Consider the following 22,512-nt stretch of genomic DNA (forward strand, 5'->3'; position numbering starts at 1 on the left):
TCTCTTTCTCTCCTGTACCCCCAGCACCTCTGTGCCAGCCCTCCTGTGAGGGCAGATGGGGATGGCGGTGGGTGCCAGGACCCTCTGAGGGGCCAGGGGTTTATTGAGTCTGTGCCCTGCCTGCTCAGTCAGTGCACAACCTCCATGTCCCCGTCGTCGTCCTCAGCCCCAAAGCCGGAGAAGCTGATGGGCTGGCAGCTGAGGTCGCGCAGGTTGACGAGGCAGGCTGTCTGCGTGGTGCTGAAGGCGGGCACCGCCACCAGCAGGACCTGCTGCCCATCCTCCCCTGCAAAGACAGGTGGGCATCAGGCGCACAAGCCCTTGGTCAGCATCCCAGTGCGGGGTCCCAGCCCAGAGCGAGTACTGGGGGGTCCTGCAGGACTCACCTTTGAGCAGCTTGGACTGGAAGCGGGGAGCGTTGCCGCAGAAGTAGACGTGAGGGCACTCAGTGAGGATGAAAGGGTCCGATTTGTAAAACGGGTAGCAGCCTGGGAGGGATGGAAATTAGGAGGGGAACCTGCACCTACACCCCTTCGGAGGACAAACAGCCCAAGTCGCAGTGGCCACTCAACTCTCGCCTTACCCAGTGTGTCTGGGGCTGTGGGGCTGATGTGTCCCGCCAGCAGCGTCCACTCCAGGATCTCCAGGTAGTCATCCATGCTGCTGTATTTGAAGATATCACTGACGTTTTGCCCTGACGTCCCCAAAAACCTACAAGATTTTGGGAAAAGGAAGGGGAGATTCGGACGGCTGTACTTGCCGTGACTTGCCCCACAGTTCCACACTGCCAGCCGTTGTCACAGAGCTGGCGGCACACCGGGATTTTACCTGACGCCATCCACGTCGGCCTGGTAGGGGTTGGTGACCAGCCGGAGCGTGGCGTAGGTGCTGGTGAGGGGCAGCATGCAGTGATGCAGCGGCTGCTGGGGCAGTGTATAGTTGGTGGGGTCAAACTCGCCAGGCATCACGTCCACAGGCACAGAGGTCTGCGGGCAGAGCAGGGGTTACCGGCGGTGGCCAAACCACCCTCCTATGCAGGGGCTCAGAGCAAAGCCCTGCCTGGAGCTTGCTGCCAGCTCTGCCTCGCTCCCCAGTTTGGCTCCTGCCGCTTCCCCACAGGAAGCCCTGCTTGGCTCCATTGCAGAGACCAGATAGATGCTGGGAGAGGGATCTGAAGCTGGGCTGTGCGCTGCCTCCCTTTCCTGCTGCGCTCCCGTACGGCACCATATGCAGCACTCAAAGGGAAGCTGGGGGCCAGGGAAGGGGTGTTTGCCACCCTTTGCCCCCAGGCTGCTGGCAGAGCACTGCTCCCCTGGCTTGGGAGCCAGGCTCCCTCCCCCAGAAAGTACCCAAGTCCCCGGCCAACCCTATCCCACTCCAAGCACTCACACAAAGCTGCAGCAGGATCTCATCCAGCATCTTCATGGCCTCCACGCTTGCGGCCTGGGTCTTCTTGGTCAAGTACTTGGCCTGGGTCAGTGGGGAGACAGTGAGGGAACAACCCCGTGTGTTCTCTGGCTCCTCCTTCCCCCCTTCCACAGGACTACCCGTGCCAGCCTGGCCCCCAGAGCGCACGGTCAAGGCTGAAGACACCTTCCCTGCTTACCTTGTTGATGGTGTCCCGGCTCTGCGTGTTCTGGCTCAGCAGGTTCCCTGCCAGAATGACACGGGAGATCTGCGCGGCGCAGCTCTGCTCGCCCTCGGCGCCCAGCTGCCCCGTCACTACATCCACCAGCAGCTGCATGCTCAGCAGGGACTCGCCACTCCCGCTGCCCAGCCCCAGCCCCGATGCCAGAAGCACGAACCTGTGCGGAGAGGCTCGGGCAGCACGCCGTGCTCCCTGCCCGCGCCAATCCCTACCTGCACAGCAGCGCCAGGGCTGCCCACGCCAAGGGGCTTCAGAGAGCTGGGTGTGGGGGACAGGAGCCCCCACCCGTGATCTCTCTTGGCATGAGGCACCTACTCTGGCAGGCAAATGGTGCCCAGGGCTCTGGGATACAGCGGGGGACACGATGCCAGCCCCGTTACTGTCACTGCAGGGACTCACTGGTCCAAGGTGGGGCCTTTCCAGGGCAGCGACTGGGGCAGGTTGGCGAAGCAGTGATCCTCCACCAGGAACTTGCCGTCATCCTGCTCGGAGCCGTACACAGCAAAGATGGTCCCTATGGCAGAGAATGGGCAGTCAGTACCCGGCCAGAGCCTGTGAGGTGGCTCCCACCCAGGAGCCATCGTCCCCTACCTGTCACCAGCCTCTGCACCTCAACTGCTCCTTCCAGCTTGATCCGCTGCAGCTCATCCTCCAGGATCAGCTCATCGGAGGGGTGGATGTACTTGGGCAAGGGCGGCTGAGGCACCAGGTTGTGCTGGGGGGGCACAGGGCAGGCTGTGATGGCCTCAGCAAGGCCACGCTGCCCAAAAGGGCCCTTCCCTGCCCCAGCCAAACCCTGCTCGTGGAAACCAGAGTGCAGGCGCGTGACTCAGGAGAGCGGCTGGCGTGGCCCCCCACCACCGGCCCGGCCAACGCTGCTGCGGCAGCTCTCAGTGCTGCTCGCCAGCTGCACGCCGCCCGGATGAGCTGGTTTTGCTTAACGCTTCCCTGCAGCGCCCTGGCGAAGCAAACATGAGCACAACTCCCCAGCCAAGGAGGAAGTGGCTCAGCCAGGCAGTGGGAGACGGGGCTCTGGCTTGCCTCGGGAAACGTGTTTGCAATCACCACCCGGGCAAGTGCTCTGCTCTCTTTGAACTCCGCCCGGCAAGCACGGTGCTAACCTCATGCCGTGACGAGCAGGCTTCAAACTTCCCCCATGAGCTGGCTGGGAGCAGACGGGCCCCTAGCACAGAACAGGGATGGTGGAGCTTCCCCGGACGCCCCCTTCATCCTCCTCCCCTGCAGCAGGGAAAGGAGGTTTGCTCTGCCAATCCTGCTGGATCCAAACCCTCCAAGAGCAGGAAAAGCAACACCAAGCAGGCGCATACATGACCCATGCTGCCACAAAGGGGTGGCACCAAGAGCAGCAGCATCTAGGGACGGAGTAGGCATGGAGAATATTACACACCGGCTCCCCAGGTCAAAGCCCTGGCAGTTTCCACTTGCTCAGCCACAGCGAGCTCAAGGGAAGCGATGGGAAGCCGGCTGAGGGCCCGATGTGTGTTGGCACATCCCCCAGAGCCGTGTGGAGGAGGAGGGGGAGGCCCATGGAAGGGAACATCCCCGCCATTACCTCCTCGCTGATCTCCTGCAGGATGGACGGCTGCAGCTGCATTGCCTTGAAGAGCGTCCCCACCACGCAGCACTTCTCCCCCACCTGCAGCTCACAGAGCTTCCTCAGTGCCACATCGTTCCCTGTGGGGAGAAATGGAGCTCAGCCGGCCTCAGGAGGCAGCTGCGAGGGAGGCAAGGCTCAAGGCTGGCTGGGACCAGCTGAAAGGGCCTGAACATTGAGGCCAGCAAGAGGCGGTGGGGGAATGTTGCAGAGCCTCTCGCTTTTCCTCAAGGCAGAGAGCCGAATCCACATGTGTAGGCCAGATGGGGCCAGTGGAACATACCAGTGAGCCAGCGCTGCCTGCAGGCATTTCCTCTGCCTTGAGGGGGAGGAAAGCTGGGTCACACCGGGGTCCAGGGGACCCACAGCTCCCAGCCACCACCCAGGACAGCGTGCAGAGCTCCTGCTGGGCCCATGGGTCCAGCTCTGCCCAGGAAGGGAGAGTGTGCATGGGTCCGAGACTGTCCCGCCTGGGCACGGAATGGGTGCTCTTGCCCTTGGGCACGAGAGGCTGGTGTTCCTGCTCCCCATCCAGGAGACGATCCAGACATCCCACTCAGATTTGACAGGCAAGAGAGATCGTTCACCACCCCCAGGTCTGACCTCTGCCAGGGCCAGATCCTCTGCCTGGGATCCCTGCTGGAAGCCTGGATCCCCACCGCAGCCGGGCATTTTGGAAGAGCCCGGCATGAAGACAGACCTCTGGGGAGCAGCAGGGTTTCCCCTGCCAGAAAGGCACAAACAGACCCCCAGGCTTTATCCAGAGATTCACAGGGGAATGTGGGCCGGGGGAACCAACACGTGCCGCAGGAGGCGCAGAGGACATTGCAGCCCCAGCACTACATCGTCTGTGTGGCTGGGGAGAATTTGCAGACAGCAAAAAAAAAAAAAAGCACCTCTCTCACCACAAGCTGAGCTCAAGACTTCTAACCTCGCCCACGGGGACCCAGAGATGCTTCAGCCCCGTCCTTTACGTGTCTGTAGGACTTTTATTTCCCCGTTTAAATCACCCCGTGAAGCCCATCCACCCCAAGCTGCAAGCCCTGGATGTGGGAGGACTGGTGCTGTGGGAGCTGCCATGCTCCGCTCCCAGAACCACAGTGCCGAAGCCTGCTGCTGCGCCGGCTCCTCTGTCAGGCCGTCCTTCCTGGCTGAGGGCGGCGGGGTGATGTTTCCCCCCCCCAAACTCTCCCTTTGCTAATCACGCGCCTGCTGAACGTGACTCCCGTCCGGTGGAAAGCACCCCACCACGATCACAGGCACCCTGGGCCCAGCGGAGCTGGAAACATGGGTTCATCAATCCCAGGAATGCAAACACCCTGAGTCAGAAAAAACAATCCAGCTTTAAGTTTCTTATTCTTGGCTCTAACCCCCCAAATGTGTGTGTTTAGGGGGAGGGGGGCTGCGCTCTCCAGATTTTGTCTGCAGGCGCTTCTCGCTGTGAGACAAACCCCAGAAATCTTCTCCCGTCATGTGGCTCCAGGAAGCGGAGCTTTACAAAACCGCTGGTTCCCGTCACCCTTGGCAAAATCCAGGGTTACGGTGCAGGGCGGCCGGCCAAGGAACAACGTCTGCTGTAGAACCGGCACAGCCTGGCCCGGGCTTTGCCTCCCCTCGGCTCCGCGCAGCCCACGGGGCCAGGGAGACAAAGAAAAACAATCGATCGGCCCAAGAACCTCCATAGAAGGGCAAAACCAAAAGCTTGGCTGGCCCAAGAGGGTGAAATTCGATAACAGGCTTTTACCACACTTGGGGAGCCATGCGCCATGCCGAGGCCTGCCAGAAAGCTCAGCCGCTGCGCTCCGGCAGCAGTGAGGCGGTTGCTCCATCCAGCGCTGCCGTTACACCCTCGGATGGAAACTCTCTAGCGCAAGAATCCCACCCGCTAACCGCTAACGCGGCCCCAGCAGGTGAGGAAACGGCCCCCACCGGTGCAAGCGGCGCCTCCCCGGCACCCCACACCCCGCTTCCTGGCTGGGGGCGCCTGCCAGCCCCTCACCGTGACAAACCGTGCGCTTAAGTCACACTCCCGGCAGTGAGTTTTGCTTTGACCTGGCCTGGTGAGCCAAAAAAGTAAACGTTTTCTCTGCAAAGCTGGTGTTTAAAGGTGATTTTAGAGATGTTGGGACACTGTCCGGCAGAGAAACCATCCCCCACAAAAAAAACCTGTGGGTTATGTCAACCATAAGCAGAAAAAGAAGGAAAACATAGGCCCACTGTTAAACAAATAAGGAGAATCAATCACCAATGATGCAGAAAAGGCAGAGGTCCTCAACACCTTCTTCACCTCTGTCTTTACCAGCACTGTCGGGTCCCAGGCTTTGGGAAAAAAATTGCCAATTGAACCAAACACCGACCCACCATCGGTGAAGGAAGAGTTAGTACATTAATTACTACGGGAGCTTGACCCCCACAAATCAATGGGCCCTGACGCCATCCACCCGAGGGTGTGAGAGAGCTGGCTGATGTCATCGCAAGGCTGCTCTCCGTAATCTTTGAGAAGTCGTGGAGAACGGGGGATGTCCCAGAGGACTGGAGGAAGGCAAATGTTACCCCACCTACAAGAAGGGCTCAAGGGAGGATCCGGGTAACTATAGGCCCATCAGCCTTACTTCAACCCCTGGGAAAGTTATGGAATGAATCCTCCTGGGGGCCATCACAAGTCAAATGAAGCACGTGATTGGGAAAAGCCAACATGGCTTCACTAAGGGCAGATTGTGCTTGACAAACCTGGTGGCCTTCTATGACAAAGTGACTTGCCTGGTTGACATGGGGCGGGCAGTGGACATTGTCTGCCTGGACTTCTCCAAGGCTTTTGATACGGTCCCCCACAGCCTCCTCCTGGAGAAATTGATGCGTTATGGCCTAGACAAGTGGTCTGTGCAGTGGGTGGGGACCTGGCTGACAGGCCGCACCCAAAGTGGGGTGGTAAATAGCATTTTCTCAAACTGGCAACCTGTCACTAGTGGGGCCCCAGGGATCGATATTGGGCCCAACGTTATTCAATATCTTTATAAGTGATCTGGATAACGGCATCAAGTGTGGCCTGATGAAGTTTGCTGATGACACCAAGTTGAGTGGGGAAGCAGGCACTCCAGAGGGGAGAGCTGCTCTGCAGGGAGATCTGGATAGGCTGGAGGAGTGGGCCAGCAAGAACCTTATGGAGTGCAACAAGGAGGAGTGTAAGGTCTTGAACCTCGGAAAACATAATCCGGGAGTGCACCACAGACTGGGATGCACCTGGCTGGAGAGCAGCTCTGTGGGAAGGGACCTGGGGGTCCTGGTGGGCAGGAAGCTCAACATGAGCGAACAGTGGCTGCTGCAGCCGAGAAGGCCAACAGGGTGCTGGGTTGCATCAACAAGGGCATCGCCAGCAGAGAGAAAGAAGCCATCATCCTGCTCTACTCAGCGCTTGTCAGGCCACACCTGGAGTCCTGTGTCCAGTTCTGGTCCCCGCTGTACAAAAACGATGTGGTCAGGCTGGAAGGGGTCCCGAGAAGGCCCACCAAGATGATCAGAGGACTGGGAAGCTGCCGTACGAGGATAGGCTGGGAGAGCTGGGTTTGTTCAGCCTTGAGAACAGGAGGCTCAGAGGGGATCTCATCACCGTGTACCAGGACTTAAGGGGTAGCTGCAAAGAAGATGGAGACTCCCTTTTTACACAGAGTCCCATGGAGAGGACAAGGGGGATGGACATAAGCTGCTCTTGGGGAGATTCCGATTGGACACGAGAGGGAAATTTTTCACACTGAGGACAGTCACCGTTGGAATAATCTCCCCAGGGAAGGGGTTGACTTGGCCACACTGGACACGTTCAAGAGTCACCTGGACAGGGTGCTGGGCCATCTTGTTTAGACTCTGCTCTTCCCAGAAAGGTTAGACTAGATGATCCCTGAGGTCCCTTCCAGCCTGCGATTTGACCCCCAACACGCACATAAGCTTAGGAACCGATGGCCAGCACCTGCTGAATAGTCACCAGGGAGCTTCCAGCGGGCGCCACATCGGCCGCGCAGCCTTGCCCTCCTCACCCAAAGAGGGGTTTTATTCCCCAAACCGACTCACCCCATTTGTGTCGTGCCCGCTCCTCCAGGACAGGCCGCATCTCGATGAGGCGCGCGGCGTAGATGTGAGCGTACTGGCGGCTGAAGCTGCGCTCACCCAGCCGAAAGCGCTGGGAGCAGTCAGCGTATGCTGAGACCGGCACCCTGGCGAAGGTGGAGACCTCGACGGAGGGGGGGGCCAGCAGACCCTGCGCCGTGGGGGTCGCCCCCTCTGAAAACATGGTGGGCGCCGGGGCTGGAGCCGTGGGGATGGGCACAGCAGGATCCTAACGGTGGGTCTGGAAAGAAAACGGGCAAATTAAGGACTTTGGCAGATTGCGGCAGCGAAGCCGCAGGCCTGGCACACCCGGCCGTCGCTGTTGCCCGAGGCACCATGAACCCCTCCCTTAAAGCAGCCCCCCCCCACCCCCACCTGACCCCCTCCCACCACCAACACACAAACAAGGTCTAGGTCTAACCCCCCCGAACACTGCCAGCACCCCCCTACTCCTCCTCCCCTCCAACACCGGGCACCCTCAAACCCCTCCTGGTGCCAGGGAAGCCCCAGGACCGCCCCCCCCCAAATCACACCCCTGCAGCAGAACACCTGAAGCCCCCCCATAACCCACCCCGGCCACAGGACCACCTTGCAACCCCCGTCAAATGCACCCTGGCACCCCGGGAACCCCCGGGACCCCCCTGAACCGCACCCCCTGGCACAAAGACCCTCCCAGGGCACCGGGGCCCCCCTCAAAACACCTCCTGGCACCGGGACCCTCCCAGGACCGCCCAACCCTCCCCAAAACACGTCATCCCGAGACACCTCCGACCCCAGGACCCCGCAGGGACAGCCCATCCGCCCCCCCGGACCTGCCAAAGGGTACCCCGGGAGCATCCCCGGGCCGGGACCCACGGCCCCCCCCCTCCCAGGGACCCCCAAAAGGCGGCAGCGGCCCCCGGCCCCCCTCAGGGCCCCCCGTTGTCAGCCCGCTCCGGGCCCCCCCCGGCCGCAGATCACGTACGGGGTCAGAGGTCAGCCCGGCACCGCGGACCCGCCATGGGGACGGGACGGAGGGGGAGGGGGGCGGGAAAAGGCGCGAACGCCGCAAAACCCGGAAGTCGTGCGGCCGCGGGACGGAAGTGACGTCAAGGCGACGGGTCGCCGTGGCAACCGCTGGTGGCGCCGTCACGGCGAGGCCGTCACTATGGAAACGGGGAGGGGGGAGCGGGACCCACCGGGATCACGCAGAGCCCCGGCGGGGACAGGGGGCACCGGGACCGGCCCCGGGAGCCCGAGGGGGGCCAGGACAGACCCCACGGGGGGACAGGGGACACCGGAGCTGTCCCCGGGGGGCGCACCGGGACCGACCCCCGGGACCCCACGCTGCCGCTGGGGGGGACAGGGGACACCGGGCCCGAGCCTCGGGACCCCACATGGGACGGGGACACACACACCGGGAGGGATCCCAGGACTCCCACGCGTGGGGTTCGGTGGGCAGCCCCCCGCCAGGCCCTTGGCTGAGGGATGGGGACACTGGCAGCACCCCCGCCTACCGCGGCCTCAGGGGTTTTTGGGGGGCCCCGAGGCTCGGGCCGCTGCCCCCCCCGTCTCCCCTTCCTGCCGCGGGGGTGGAGGGCGGAGGTGTGAGGGGGGAAGGCGCTCGGTGAGCCGGCATCACTCCATTTTAAGGGCTTTTTGGGTTTCGGTGGCGCTGAGTGGCGCGGCCGTCCCCACAGCCTGCTCACCGGGGATATAAAAGCCGTCGGGGTGGGACGGCGAGCTCTCACCCGCCATCACCCGCTGTCACCCACCGTCACCCTCTCGAGTGGTCTCGCCATGGCTGCCGCCTTCCTCTTGGTGCTGGTGGCAGTGGGAGGTAATGGGGGTGCCTCCAGCCCCACGTCCTAGGGGTGGAGGGGAGGGGGGCACGGGGGACGGCAGGGATGGCAGCCTGGGTAGCAGCGTGCCTGGGGAGGGCACCTGGGGCGGGGGCTGCGTGGGGACCCTAGACGGGGGGACAGGGTCCTTGTGGGGATGTCGGAGACGAGGTCTGTGTGGGGACGGACACCCAGGGATGGAGGGGGGGACATGGGGACAGGGAGAAGGGACAGCAGGACTAGATCCGTGTGGGGACCTGGGGACGAGAGGGACAGGGATTACCTGGGGACCTGAGGGTGGTGGGAATGGCTTCCACATGGAGATGCAGCACATGGAGATGGCAGGGAGAGGGTCCGTGTGGGGACCTGGGGGTTTGGGGACAAGCACGTGGGGGTGGCAGGGGTAAGGTCAGTGTGACAACAGGGGGATGGCAGGGACAGGGTCCACATGGGGACCCGGAGGTGGTGGGGACAGGAGGACATGGGGACAGGCAGAAGGGATGGCGGGGAGGGGGGCTAAGCCGAGACGGGGTCTGCGTGGGGGCAGGGACCTCCGTGCTCACCATCCCCGTCCCCGCTCAGCGGCACAGGCCACGGTCCCCAAGAGTTGCCAGGGTGGCCCCGCATCCTGGTGCCAGGACATGGCCACGGCCACCCAGTGCGGCCGGGAGCAGTACTGCCGCAACCTCTGGGACAGCCTGGTGAGCTCCGGCCCCATGACCTCTACACCAGCCGTGGGGCAGCCCCCCGCCCATCTCAGGGCCATGCCGGGGGGGTCCGGCCCAGCCCTGAAGGTCTGCGTTGTTCCCCCACAGTGGGAGATGGCTGAAGATGACATGATGGAGCTGGGCAAGGGGAAGAAGTGCAGCCTGTGCACCAAAATCCTGGGGCAGATAAAGGCGATGGCAGGTGACGACCCCGACGAGGTGAGCGGGCGGCTGGGGGTGCTCAGGGCAGTAGGGCAGGGGGCAGTGCCCCACACAGGGCCCCACTGACACGCCAGGGCTGGTCCCGGCAGGAGGCGGTGCAGGCAGTGCTGGGCAAGGTCTGCCGGACCTTGGGGAAGCGCCTGGGCCGCTTCTGCAAGGTGCTGGTGAAGAAGTACCAGGAGCAGATCAGCGACGCGCTGCAGAACGGCGACCAGCCCAAGGACACCTGCGCCACCATGGGCTTCTGCAAGGCCTGAGCCTGGTCAGCACCCGCCCCGTGTCCTTGCGCCCACGTCCTGCACCCCAACCGCGTCCTGCGCCCCGCGTCCTGCGCCCACGTCCTGCACCCCAACCGCGTCCTGCGCCCCGCGTCCTGCGCCCGCGTCATGCGCCCACGTCCTGCACCCACATCCAGCACTCAGCACCCCGCATCCTGCACCCCAACCAGGTCCTGCACCCATAACCAGCACTCTGCACCCCGCGTTCTGCATCTACATCCTGTGCCCCATGTCATGCGCCTGTGTCCTGCACCCACATCCAGCACTCTGTACCCGGCGTCCTGCAACCCACACCCCGCATCCAGCACATACGTCCTGCGCCCCATGTCCTGCACCCCACATGCAGCACTCTGCATCCTGATCCTGCACCACGCACCCCGCGTCCTGCACTTCGTGTCCTGCGCCTCATGTCCTGTGCCTGCGTCCTGCACCCCACATCCAGCACTCTGCATCCTGGTCCTACATCCCACACCCTGCACCCCACATCCTGCATGCAGCACCCCACATCCTCCGCTGCACACCCTATAGGTCCTGCACTTGCGCTGGGGGTGGGAGGGCACTTGGGGGGCCTGTGCCTCCAGGAGGGGATCTGCCTGCATCCCCATAGGGCAGCCTGCGTTGGAGGCCCCAAAATGCATCCTTGCTAGGGGGGGGAAGGTTGGAGGAGCCACTTTTGCTAGCAGCTGCATTGGGGGTGGTGGTGACCCCCAACTCACTGCTGCTTCCTTGTCCCCGCAGGGCTCAGCCCTGCAGCCAGCTCCGAGTGCCGCCTCCCGAACCCCGACTGCCCTCCCAGCCCCACCTGCTACCGCGGCCCCCGGCCCCCCCTCCCTGTGCAATAAAGCATCTCGCCCTGCCGTCCCCTGTGCTGGGGGTCCCCCAGGAGCATCCTGGGGACGTGCCAGCTCCGCGGAGACACTGGGGGCCACGCATGGGTGTGAAGCCTGGGCTGAATGGAGCTGCGTCCCTCCCCGGGGTTGCTGCAGGTGGACAGACGGACGAGATCTCCTCGTTTGGTGGTTTATTTGGCTGGAGTGAGTGGCGGGGGACCCACTGGCCCCTCAGTCCTCCTTCTCATCCCTGTGGGTGATGATGTAGCACAGGGACTTGTAGTCGATGTTCCCCAAGATGTCGATGGGCGTCACCGTGAACACCTGCTCCGCCTGCGTGGGGACACGCACTGGAGGGGCTGGGACGGGTCCCCATGGGGTGCCGTGTGGGGGTTGTGGGGACACAGGGTCTGTGGGGGACACGTGGGGATCTCAGGGACAGGGCCTACATGGGGCATGTGGGATCCCAGGAATGGGGTGTGGGATCATGGGGTTCTTTGGGTCAGGGTCTTTGCAGGACACATGGAGTCCTGGGGTGGGGGGCTGTGTCCCCATCCCCACATTGCCCCATGGGCAGGAAGAGATAGCTGTCCTGGGCACCTGCTTCCCCTGAGGGTCCTGTGGAGCCCCCTCGTGCGGGGACACTGCAAGGGGACCGTGACAGCTGGGGGAGCCACCTCACCTCCTCCGGGGAGAACTTCTCCACTTGGGTCAGGAGGAGCTGCTTAAACCTTGGGGAAGAGGGAGTGGCTGAGCCCGGGGTCAGCCCCTGTCCCCATCCTGGGGGACGCAGGATTCAGGGGTGCCCCAGGGGGTCCCTGATGCCCCCTGCTCACTCATTCTTGTTCACGGTGCTGGTGCCAGCAAGGTTGAAGAGCTTGAAGGCATTGAGGATGGACTCCTTGGGGTCGGTGCCTGGAGGCGAGGTGTTAACTGGGGTTCAGGGCTGACCCCTGGGGGTGTCAGGGGACACCCGGGGACACCCACCATTCAGCTTCTCCCTGAAGAGCATCAGGAAGATGGTGAAGTTAATGGGCCCCTCCCTTCCTTCAGCATCTCCTCCAGCTCCTTGTCGCTCACGTTCATCTTCCCTTGGGGGGGGACCCGGTGACAGGGACACGTGGCACCCGGGACAGCCCAGCCCCAGGAGGGCAGAGCTGCCGCTGCAGGTGCCGGCTGGAGCACTGGGACGTGTCCCTTGGTGAGGGGACAGCAAGTGGTTCCTCCTGCACGCCCTGGTGGCCCCGGCCATCACTGCCCGGGCTTGGCACCGTCACTGTCCCACACTCGTCACCATCGCCCTGCCTCGCTGCTGCGGCCGTCCCCGTCCCCGTCCCTGTCCTGTCCCCAGGCGGTGCCGCTGACCCAGCGGTGAGTGCGTCTCCTTCAGGTCTGCCTCGGTGATGATCCCGTCCTGGTTCTGGCCAATGCAGCTGAAGGCCTGGAGCAGAGCGGGCGGGGGCTCAGAGGGGGTGAGCCCTGGGACCCCTGGCCCCGGGACTCCCCTCCCTGGGACCCCCCACTACCTCCTTGAACTCCTGGATCTGCGACTGCTTGAGCACAGAGCAGACGGAGAAGCGCGGCTGCGCCCACCTGGCTGCCATCCTGCCGTACCTGCTGGCCTGGGGGTCCAACTGGGGTGCAAGGAAGCCTTGATCTGGCCTCGGCCAATCAGAGTGCAGGGAATCCCTTCTTTTGGTCCCAGCCAATCAGAGTGCAGGGAATCCCTTTATGGTTCCCCCAGCCAATCAGAGCACAGGGAATCCCTTTTATTTGACTCTGGTCAATCGGAACAGAGAGAATCCAGCTAGCTGAGGGCTGCCACCAATCAGAGCTCAAGGATGTCTTTCCAGTGGCAACCAATCAGAAGACACGGAATCCTGCTGGCTGAGGGCTGCTGCTAATCAACGCACAGCTCTCCCCCATCCTGGACAGCCAATCAGAGAAGAAGGGATCCCCTCCCCTCCTCCAATGAGCTGGAGGGATCCTGGCGCTGCCGGGGGCTTCAGGGGTGGCACTGTGGGGTATGGCCCCAGCCCTGGGGTGACCCAGACCCCAGGGACACCCCCGCCCCCGAAGCCACCCCCCCCCAGTGTCGTGTCCCCACACCCCAGGTGACCCCGCAATTTGGGGTGGCCCCAAAACCCCACGGTAGCCCCAGACCGGCACGGTGACACTCCCCCTGTGGTGACACCAAACCCCGCGGTGGCCCCAGCCCCCCAAGATGGCCGGTACTGTGGGGTGGCCCCGCGCCCCCAGGGTGGCCCCACAGCCCCAGGGTTGGCTCCAACAGCCTGGGAGGGTCCCAGAACTGGGGTGCCCTGGACCCCCAGAGGGACCCCAACACCCTGGGGTGCCCCCAGACAGACCCCAACACCTTGGGGTGCCCCAGGAGGACACCAACTCCCTGGGGTGCTTGTGCACACCCAGAGGGACCCCAAAACCTTGGGGTGCCCCCAGACCCCTCAGGACCCCAGCACCCTGGGGTGCCCCTAACTGCCAAAGGGACCCCAATACAGCAGAGTGCCCCAGAGGGACCCCAACACCCCAAGGTGCCCCAGATTCCCAAGGGGGACCCCCATGCCCTGGGGTGCCCCAGAGACCTAGAGGGTTCCCAACACCCTGCCCTGGACCCTCTGGGGACCCCAACACCCTGGGGTGCCCCAAACCTTCAGGGCCATCCAAATCCCTGGGATATCCCCACACCCCCAGAGGGACCCCAACACCCAGGGGTGCCCCCAAACAGACCCCAACACCTTGGGGTGCCACAGGAGGACACCGACTTTGTGCCAATGCCACCAGGCTGTGCCGGACATGCACCAGGCCGGGCCCCCGCCTGCCACCGGAGAGGGGGGACACACTATTTTTGGCTGCTTGGGAGGGGGCCGAGCCACGGCACGTGTTTGGGGTGGGCTGGGACCCGCTGGGTTTTGGGGTCCTGCTGCTGGCAGGAGCAGGATTTAGCCCCTGGTGGGGGTCTGTGCCCCCTTTTGGGGGGGTCAGCGCTGGAAGGGGGAGGCTGGGGTGCCCCTAGGCTCTGCCCCCCATCCTGTTCCCATTGTGGGGACAAGGCTGGAGGGGATCGCCAAAAATCGGTGCCCTGCTGCATCTGGCACAGCTCCGGTGCACTGCAGTCGGTCTCTGCACCCCTGGGGCTCACTGGTGGGGCTGGGCTAGCCCCCCCGACCCCCAAGTACCCCCCGACCAGCCCTTTATCTCTTGGCCAACACCTCTGTGGGGGCTTGACCCCAGCGAAGGGGCGGGGGGGCACATGGGGGTCCCACTCCCTGCAGCTGGGTCCCCAGTGGGGAGGACACAGGGAGTCAGGGAGGCACAGGATGACCCCCAGCTGCCCCCCACGTGTAGGGCAGCCCCACGGTGGGGTCTCCCTGAGAGTACGAGGAACACAAGGGGCTCTTGCTCAAGCAGTCCCAGAGAAGTCCACACAAACCCCGTTTATTGGGGAGCTGGGAGGCGCCTTTGCTGGTGGCAAACCCCTTCCCACGTCTGTCTCTGCTCCTCGCAGAGCTCTGAGTGGGACCACCATCCTCCCAACCCCCCCGCCACCATCCTCATCCTCATCCTCCACCCGAGTCCTCTCTCACTGCCCCATCATGCAGGCCATTTTGCAGGCGACAGCTGAGATGAGCGCGGCCCCGCGCCCGCTGCCTTCCTCCGACTGGATGAAAGTGATGTCGCAGCCGGGCGTCAGCTGCCGAACTGTGGCGTGGAAGTGGTCCTTGAAGCTGCCAGAGGGGAAAAAGAACCAGGGTCAAAGCTTGGGGGATGTGGGAGGAGGAGGAAGGCGACCACGGTGGGTGCAAGGCTCCCAGGGATCCTCACCTGGGATGGAGCTTGTAGACAGAGCCGTCGACCCCCACGGTGATTTTGAGGGTCTCCTGGCTCCGGCTTTCCCGCATGCGGTTGATGACGCCGGCCAGCCCAGCCGAGCACATCTGAGCAGCGCGGGTGGAGACGCTCTCACAGACCATCCGCACGATGTCGCAGTCCGTCCCCGAGGGCAGCAGCTCGAAGGCCGTCAGGATGTTGTAGATCTGCTTGCGGTCGCCAGCGTCGCTGGGACGGGGAGAGAGGGGTGCGTCGGTCAGGGGAGGGGGGAGACACGGGGACCCCATGTGGGGCAGTTGTAGAGGGCTGCTGTGGGGTGATGGGACAGGGACCCCCACATGGGGCAGCTGTAAAGGGCTGGTGTGGGGTGACAGGACAGGGGACCTCAAGGTGGGACATTCAGAGCGGGTTGGTGTGGGGTGACGGGACAGGTGATCCCAATATGGGACAGTCAGAGTGGGTTGTTGTGGGGTGACGGGACAGGGGACCCCAATATGGGACAGCCTGGTGTGGGGTGACAGGGCAGACACCCCAACACGCCTGGACCAGCGTGGGGTGACAGGATGGAAGAACCCAGTGCGGGGCAGCATAGCGGGCTGCTTTGGGGGTGCCGGCCCCCCTCCACGGCCCCACCAGCCCCATACCTCTCGATCTGCGACATGAAGCGGGTCTCGAAGGTCCCACGGGTCTTGAGCTTCTCGGAGGCCTCCCCGTTGAAGAGCAGGTTCTCATCCACCAGCTTCAGCAGCACCAGCCGGACGATCTCCCCCATGTACTTCCCCCCGATGATCTTCTCGTAGCTGAGGGGGGACACAGGCGAGGGGGTGGCCGTCAGGGCTGGGATTTGGGGGGGCCACATCCCGCGGCACCCCTTCTTTCCTTCCCCCCCCGCTTGCCGGACGCGTCCCCGTGCACAGGCACGGCGGCTGGAGCGAAGGACCCCTGCTTTGGGGGTACCTGTGATGAGTTGCTCCAGCCTCAGCCGAGCCCAGCATGGCGTGGGTGGGCAGGGGGAAGGAGAAGGGTGGGTGGAGGGGTCATGGCTGGGGATGGGTGGGGGATGCCCAGAGGAACTGGATCTCTCCTATTCCTTACAGTTGCTGACCGGGGTTAAGTGAGGTCTCGTCCACCACGCGGTCGTACTCCAGGAGGAACTCGTCCAGCTCCCCCGAGGCGCCAAAGGCCCCCCACTCCGTGTTGACACACATCCGCCCCTCGTCGCCCTCCACCAGCTCCACGTTCTGCATCTCCTCCATGTAGCAGGCGTTGCAGCCCGTCCCTGCCAGCGGGAACCGGGGATGGGACCGCGTGGCGTTGGGGACACACACACACGCCAGCGCTGACCCCCCAGCACCCGCGGCCCTCCCGCCCCGATGGCTGCACTGAGGGGCTGCGCTCGGAGCTGTACGTCCCCATCCCAGTGCGGATCGGGAAGCTCAGCCCTCGTGCTCTTTCCCCGCAGCCCCAGCCATCTGCTTGTCCCCAGTGGGTGCTGGGACGGCCACCGCGGGGTCCCGGGGGTTCTGGCTGCTGCATGGCCAGGGCAGCCCGGCCTCCGGAGGAGCGGATAAACAGCCCGGCACTGGCAGCGTGGTGTTTACCCAGGCCGAGGGGACGGTGCGAGCCGGAGTGAAAAGCCCAGATGGCTGCGTGGCTGATGGCACTAAAGATAGCGTGGGCCTGGGGGCGGCGGGGAGAAGAAGCCTGTGGGGTTCCTGCCCCATCCCCACCTCCCGGGACCCCCGGCATGGCCAGCACCGGCTGCGTTCCGTGGTCCCCCCCATATGGTGAGATACCGGAGCCATCGGCAGCCTGGAGAAAGGATATCCCTCAGGGACAGACCTGTGCCGTGGGTGACTAGACCTGGAGACCACCCCCTTTCCACCCCGAAGGTGGCCCCATCATGGTGTCGGGGCCAGGCAATGCCATCCAGCATCCCAACCGCAGGAGACCTCAGCGGGGTGCTGCCGCCACGCCCCCATTCTCGGTGTCCCCCAAAAAGGACGAGCCCCTGCTCGCAACAGGGGAGTGTGAGGGGGCCATGGGAAGGGTCCCGCCCCTTCCCTGCCGCATGTCCCTGCGGGAAGGGGCCATCTTACCCACAATCATCCCAACCTCGCACCGGTGATCTTCGTAGTAGCAGGAGATCATCGTGGCCACCGTGTCGTTCACCATTGCCACCACGTCCATCTCGAAGTCCTGGGGAGGGGAGAGGAACAATCGGGGTCTCGCCGGGAGTCCGGGCTGCCCTGCAGCAGGCGGGTCTGGGGTGGGGGGTCCCTGAGGGCGAGGATGTCACGCACACATATGCGCACACACATGGAATGACCCTTCCCGGGGACATGCCAGGCTCCAGCAGGCAGGCAGGGACAGCCAGGGGTCCCGGGGTCTCCCCGCCGCTGCGGTACCGGCATGAACCATATGATCATCTCACCCCTCGCCGTTTGATGGCATCTCTCAGGAGCCCAACCACGTTGTTCCCTTCTGCACCAGAGGCTTTGAAGCCCTTGGTCCAATTCAGGAGGATGCCCTGGAGCGAGGGTAAGACCAAAATGGGGCTGTGGGTGAAGCTGCATCATGGGGACCCCCAAGTCCTCCTGCTGCCCAGCCACCCCCTCACCTTGTCGATGTCCTCGTGCCGCACGGGGAAGGAGAAGGTGAAGCCCAGGGGCAGCTTTTTGTGCTTCATCTGGTGCTTGTCCAGGAAATCAGAGATGCACTCTGAGATGTAGTCAAAGAGCTGGAAAAGAGGAGGTCCAGCCTTTGCAGGGGGCTGTCCCCCATCCTCCCACTGCCCATGGCCCGACACCGTCCCCACCACGGGTCCCCTGAGTGTGGCCACCTCCCCGCCACCCCCGCCCTCTGAGAGCTGGAGGGACGAGGGATGTCCCCACCGAAACGTGGCGTGGAGTGCGCCTGTGCGGTGACGGGGACGGGATGCCCTGTGTGCCCAGCTCACCATTTCGGCCGTCCCCGTCATGGCATCCTCCGGGATGGAGTACATCTGGTGCTTCGTCTTCACCTTCCACTGCCCTTCCTCCCCCTCGCCCACTTTCACCAGCATCACACGGAAATTGGTGCCACCGAGGTCCAGTGACAGGAAATCTCCAACCTCTGCAAAGCCGGGGGGGATGCACAAAGTGACCGGCTCAGGGGGGCTCTCGGCCCCCCGCACTGAGCTCGGCGAGGTCCGGGGAAGAGGCGATGCAGCAAAGGACTGGGAGCAATGTCCATCCAGCCCGGCAGCGCTGTACCTGAGCCCTCGGGAGTGGAGCGGACGTAGGTGGGCAGCATTTTGACGGAGGCTTCCTCATGTGTCTCCAGCTTTAGACCTCGGTCCATCTCTTTTTGCATCCGGTACATCACCTTCTTCAGGTCTTCCTCCTTCAGCCGGAACTCTGACAGGATCTGCTCCACCTGCAGTGGGACGGGGGATACAGGACCTGGGTGGCCTGAACCGCAGTAAATAATCCAAATTTTCCTTCCCCTCGCCCTGGTTTTCCCCATCAGCACACAGACATCCCAGAACACCTTATCCCATCCCTCTGCCATCCTGCCTCCAACCCAAAGGACATGGCGGTGAATCTGCAGGACCGGCACAAGCCGCTGCCAGCCCCAGAGCCTCTCCTGGTGCTGCCTGTGAGGCGCCCGCTGTTGGCACGGGGGGTCCCTGCGCTGCCTGTGCCTTCAGCCAGCTGATTTTCCGCAAGCTCGGACAGTTGTGTTGAAGCCGGCGCCGTTCCAGGAGGGCCTGGACCAGTGACCTGGGATGTCCCATCCTGCCAAATCCCAGGGTCTGTCCCTGCAAGGAGTGCTTCCAGCGATGCCATTTAGGGGCTCAGCAGCTTCCTCCAAGGATGTGGGACCCCTCCACATCTGGGACGAGGATGCTGTGTTCTGGGTCCCCAGGGAGCCAGGAGCATCCCTTTCCCTGTGTCCCCCCGGCAACCACGGGTACCATTTTCCACCCATCAAACTCGGCACGCACGAGGGGCCGAGGGCAGGCGGGTGGGCGGCCAGGACCGCGGGCAGGATATAAAGAGTATTACTGGGAAATGCTCCCTTGCCTCGCTGCCAGGGAGAACTGCAGAGCCCACTCGAGGGAAGCGCAGGACCTGTATTTACCCTTTACGTAGCAACCCCGGGCTCCGCCAGCGGCACAGCCTCCATTAGCCACGGCACGTAATCGGGGGCAGGCAGCCCCAGGCTGTCAGATGGAGCCCGCGGGGGGGGAGAGGGAGCGCTTGCTGCTCGGCCAGATGTAGCCAGCGGCATTAGAGGGCTCATTAGTCACTGGGATCCGGGCAAGCTTAAAATGCTCCTGCTTGCACTTTTGCCGGCAGACGGATGTTTTCCCCGAGGCTTCTGCTGTTTCCCGACGTGTTTCAGGGTGGGCGGCTCTGGGAAAGGCTTTGGGATGCAGTTTGGAGCATCCCGGCATGGGGAGAGCACGTCCCACCTCGGCTCAGCCAAACCTGCGGTCGCTCGCCCCGACCCCCACGCAGTGCATCCCGATACATCACCCAGCCCCGAGCGCCGTTCCTCGGCCTCTGGCCCCCCTGAGTCAGGGCTGATCCCAAGTATCTCTTCGCCCAAAAAGCTCCTGCACCACAGAGCCCTCAGCCACCACCCATGGCCGGGTGGGACCCCGGCACCCCGGCACCTCCCCAGCCATCCTGTCCGGTGCCAAAGGCTCCATTAACCCTGAACCCCCGCGGTGCTGTGAGACAAGATGCCAGGAGCCGTGGCTGCACCGCGGCAGATGCCACCATGCTGGGGGACACTGCCAGCCACCCCGAAAGGGGCTGGGGCAGCCCAACGCAGCACCATGGCGAGGTTTGCTGCGACCCGGAGGGTGCTCGGCCCCAGGATGGTTGGACAGATCCTGCCAGGAAAAGCGTGGAGCTGGATTTGACTGTCTCGCCTGAGTCGTTGGCTGAAGGTGTTCAGTGCAAAGTCATCCTGCGGCACCGTTCGGCCAAATTTGCCACACCAAGAGGGTCCCCATCCCCAGGCCAGCACCTGGGGGTGGCACCCAGGGGTCCGAGTTTTATTTCTCCAACGTTTTTTCCATCTCAGACACCGCATGTCCCGACTCATCCCTTCTCTCCCCTCTGAAATGAGGGGTTTGGCTCTTCCCCAGCGGGATTTGGCTTTTCCCAGGATGCCAAAACCGGCTCTCGACTTCCCAAGGAAACCGTCTGCTCTGATGCATCCCACAAAGGGGGTGAAGCTGGAAGCTGCGCGGCCAGAGGCTGCGGTGGCCGGCAATGCCCAGCTCTGCCAGCCACGCACTCCTGCCCCCGGCACGTGCCACGTCCCCTCGGTGTCCCCTTGGACGCCCCCATCCACAGCAGGGAAGCATCTTGCTGTCCTCCCCCATGGCATGGCCCCATGAGCTCAGTCCATCTGGGGCAGCAGATGGGAGCAGCTGCCCCCGGACGACGCTTGGCCGGGGATGAGCTGGGTGCCATCCTGGGTGCCTCGGTGACAACGCGACGAGCAGCCAAAGGAGGTGTCGGGCTCCATCTCATCCCAGGGACAGCAGCCGCTTGGCCGGCAGCAAGGTGCCGGCGGCACTGCCTGGACGGCGGGAGCACCCCAGCCAGGCCGTGCGGTCCCGCAGATGCTCCGGGCTCCGTCCTGAGTCCTCAGGCTCGTGGCACGGCCCATGCCCGTGCCCTGCTGAGACTCAGCACACCAAAACACAGATCTCCAGCTTACGGCGCTGGGTCCCCTCCCTGGAGCATGCCGGGGGGTGACCTCAGCGTCAGGGACCCCCCTGGGTACGTCAGGGGTGACCCCAGGCTGCACTGCTTCACCCCTGGAGCCGACGTCCCACCTGCTGGCTGTCCTCCCCTCCTGGCTACCCCCATCCCCAAGGGGGACCTCGTCCAGCGGAGACGCCTGCAGCGCCCGGCTGGCAGCCCCGGAGGACCTGCGCCGCTCCCCGCACCCACCAGGGGCCCCCCACCCCAGGATCGCCCTGGCTCCAGCCTCACCTTCTCCTTCCTGCCGCTCTCCATCCTGGCTTGGTGATCCAGCATGGGGGCAGCCGTTGGGGCGGGGTGGGCTGCGGGCCGAGCTGTCCCCCCCGCGACCCCCGGGCACCCCGCCGCCGCGCCTGGCCGCGGGAGCGAGCCCCCCTCCCCGTCCCGGCAGTCGTCTGGCCGGCGCTGGGCTGTTCAGTCCCTCGCTCCGCCGGGGGATGCTCCACTTTTGCCGCTTTATCTCATCCGACTCACGACGGCACCCGCTGAGGGGGGGGTTCCAAGCTTCACCCCCCCCTGCCCCCCGGCCTCCAGACCCTCAAGCGGAGGGGCAGGGAGAGGGGCCCAGTGCCCCGGCGGGCTCAGCCCTCTCGCCCCACATCCTGGGGCCGCGGCCCTTCGCGCCGGCGGGACGCTCGTCGTACGCTCCCCGCTCGCTTCCTTTCACCAGTAAATTTATTTACCGGTGCGCCGGGTGGTTTTCAGTGTGGCGAGGGGTCGTGAGCCCACCCCGGTGGGTTTGTACAGCCAGCAGGGATGTCCCGGAGCGGCGGCTGGGCTTGGCCAGGACCCCTCCCCGCCGGGGGCCGCTGGCCCCGTCATGCGAAGCACCACGCCCCGGGCCACCCGTGTCCCCGCTCCAGTTGTCATATCAACGGCTCGATGTCCTGGCGGTGGTGGCAAGCACTCCACCGGATGGCTTAGCAACCCGGCACGCTCCCATGGAGACCGCGCCGGGCCTGGCAGCGGACGGCTCCATGACAAAGGTTACAGCGGCCCTGGTGAAGGACGAGGGTTGCCGGGAAGCGCTCCGTGGGATGGGAAAAGCTCCGGCAACGCCGGGACCGACGCCGGCCGCCTCAGCGGAGCATGGACGGCTGCCGGATTTGGGAGATGGGGACACGGCGATCCCTGCCGTATTTCTGGATCGGTGCCGTCTGTTGGGGGGCACCTGGGGAAATGCTGGCTTATGGGGGTCCTGCTGGGCGAGAGGTCACTCCCAGCTGTGGGTGGACCCCCAAACCCCCTGGGTTTGGTCTGTGGCGGAGATGGAGCTGGGGAGGGTCCCCCTGGGAGCCTGGCTGGGCACTGGGGGGGGCGGGCAGCCCCATGGGGGGAACGGGGGGAGCTCTGGGCAGGGCAGAGGGTTTGGGGGTGTTGCGGCAGGGCCTAGGTAAGGACAGGGTCACCCCACAGCACCTCACCCCTGCCCTGCTCGTGGCCCCGTGCCGTGGGGGCTCCTGGGGGCAGGTGAGGGCTCTGGCACCCCTGCCCCGGCGATGGGTGTCCACCCGTGGGGACCCGGCCCTAACGAGGGGTCCTCACCCTGCAGAGGGGGCCGAAACTCTCGAAGGGGGCACCCACACCTTGTCAGGGGACCCCCCCTTATTGGGGAGAGGGCAGCCCCACAGAGGGGCACCCACCCCACAGAGGGGTCCCACCCACGGGCAGACC

General features: G+C 64.3%; 4 protein-coding genes across 4 annotated transcripts; 1 reads left to right on the forward strand and 3 right to left on the reverse strand.

Moving 5' to 3' along the window:
- Positions 1–2: 2 nt before the first annotated feature.
- Positions 3–8,439, reverse strand: POLD2 (DNA polymerase delta 2, accessory subunit). Its single transcript, XM_075117523.1, has 11 exons — positions 8,326–8,439; positions 7,326–7,602; positions 3,222–3,343; positions 2,240–2,363; positions 2,048–2,162; positions 1,607–1,805; positions 1,390–1,470; positions 829–986; positions 584–711; positions 387–488; positions 3–286 (listed from the first exon to the last, which is right to left on the reverse strand). Exons 2-11 carry the CDS (start codon positions 7,543–7,545, stop codon positions 129–131), a joined length of 1,407 nt encoding a protein of 468 aa, XP_074973624.1. The 5' UTR covers positions 7,546–7,602; positions 8,326–8,439; the 3' UTR covers positions 3–128.
- Positions 8,440–8,666: 227 nt separating this feature from the next.
- On the forward strand, positions 8,667–11,245 carry GNLY (granulysin). Its single transcript, XM_075117407.1, has 5 exons — positions 8,667–9,180; positions 9,764–9,882; positions 9,997–10,107; positions 10,200–10,372; positions 11,127–11,245. The coding sequence occupies exons 1-4, from the start codon at positions 9,141–9,143 to the stop codon at positions 10,365–10,367; spliced, it is 438 nt and encodes a 145-aa protein (XP_074973508.1). The 5' UTR covers positions 8,667–9,140; the 3' UTR covers positions 10,368–10,372; positions 11,127–11,245.
- Positions 11,246–11,353: 108 nt separating this feature from the next.
- On the reverse strand, positions 11,354–13,899 carry MYL7 (myosin light chain 7). Its single transcript, XM_075117495.1, is given in 8 exon segments — positions 11,354–11,551; positions 11,901–11,949; positions 12,055–12,133; positions 12,206–12,259; positions 12,262–12,309; positions 12,584–12,659; positions 12,745–12,852; positions 13,888–13,899. Coding segments are annotated over 8 exon segments (528 nt in total). The 3' UTR covers positions 11,354–11,449.
- A 749-nt stretch (positions 13,900–14,648) lies between these two features.
- GCK (glucokinase) lies at positions 14,649–21,230 on the reverse strand. The gene is made up of 10 exons (XM_075117404.1): positions 21,070–21,230; positions 18,322–18,484; positions 18,027–18,181; positions 17,688–17,807; positions 17,502–17,597; positions 17,167–17,266; positions 16,163–16,346; positions 15,712–15,867; positions 15,062–15,295; positions 14,649–14,964 (listed from the first exon to the last, which is right to left on the reverse strand). The coding sequence occupies exons 1-10, from the start codon at positions 21,112–21,114 to the stop codon at positions 14,820–14,822; spliced, it is 1,398 nt and encodes a 465-aa protein (XP_074973505.1). The 5' UTR covers positions 21,115–21,230; the 3' UTR covers positions 14,649–14,819.
- Between the last annotated feature and the right edge of the window lie 1,282 nt (positions 21,231–22,512).

Source organism: Phalacrocorax aristotelis, chromosome 24 (assembly GCF_949628215.1).
Source record: "Phalacrocorax aristotelis chromosome 24, bGulAri2.1, whole genome shotgun sequence".
Taxonomy (NCBI): domain Eukaryota; kingdom Metazoa; phylum Chordata; class Aves; order Suliformes; family Phalacrocoracidae; genus Phalacrocorax; species Phalacrocorax aristotelis.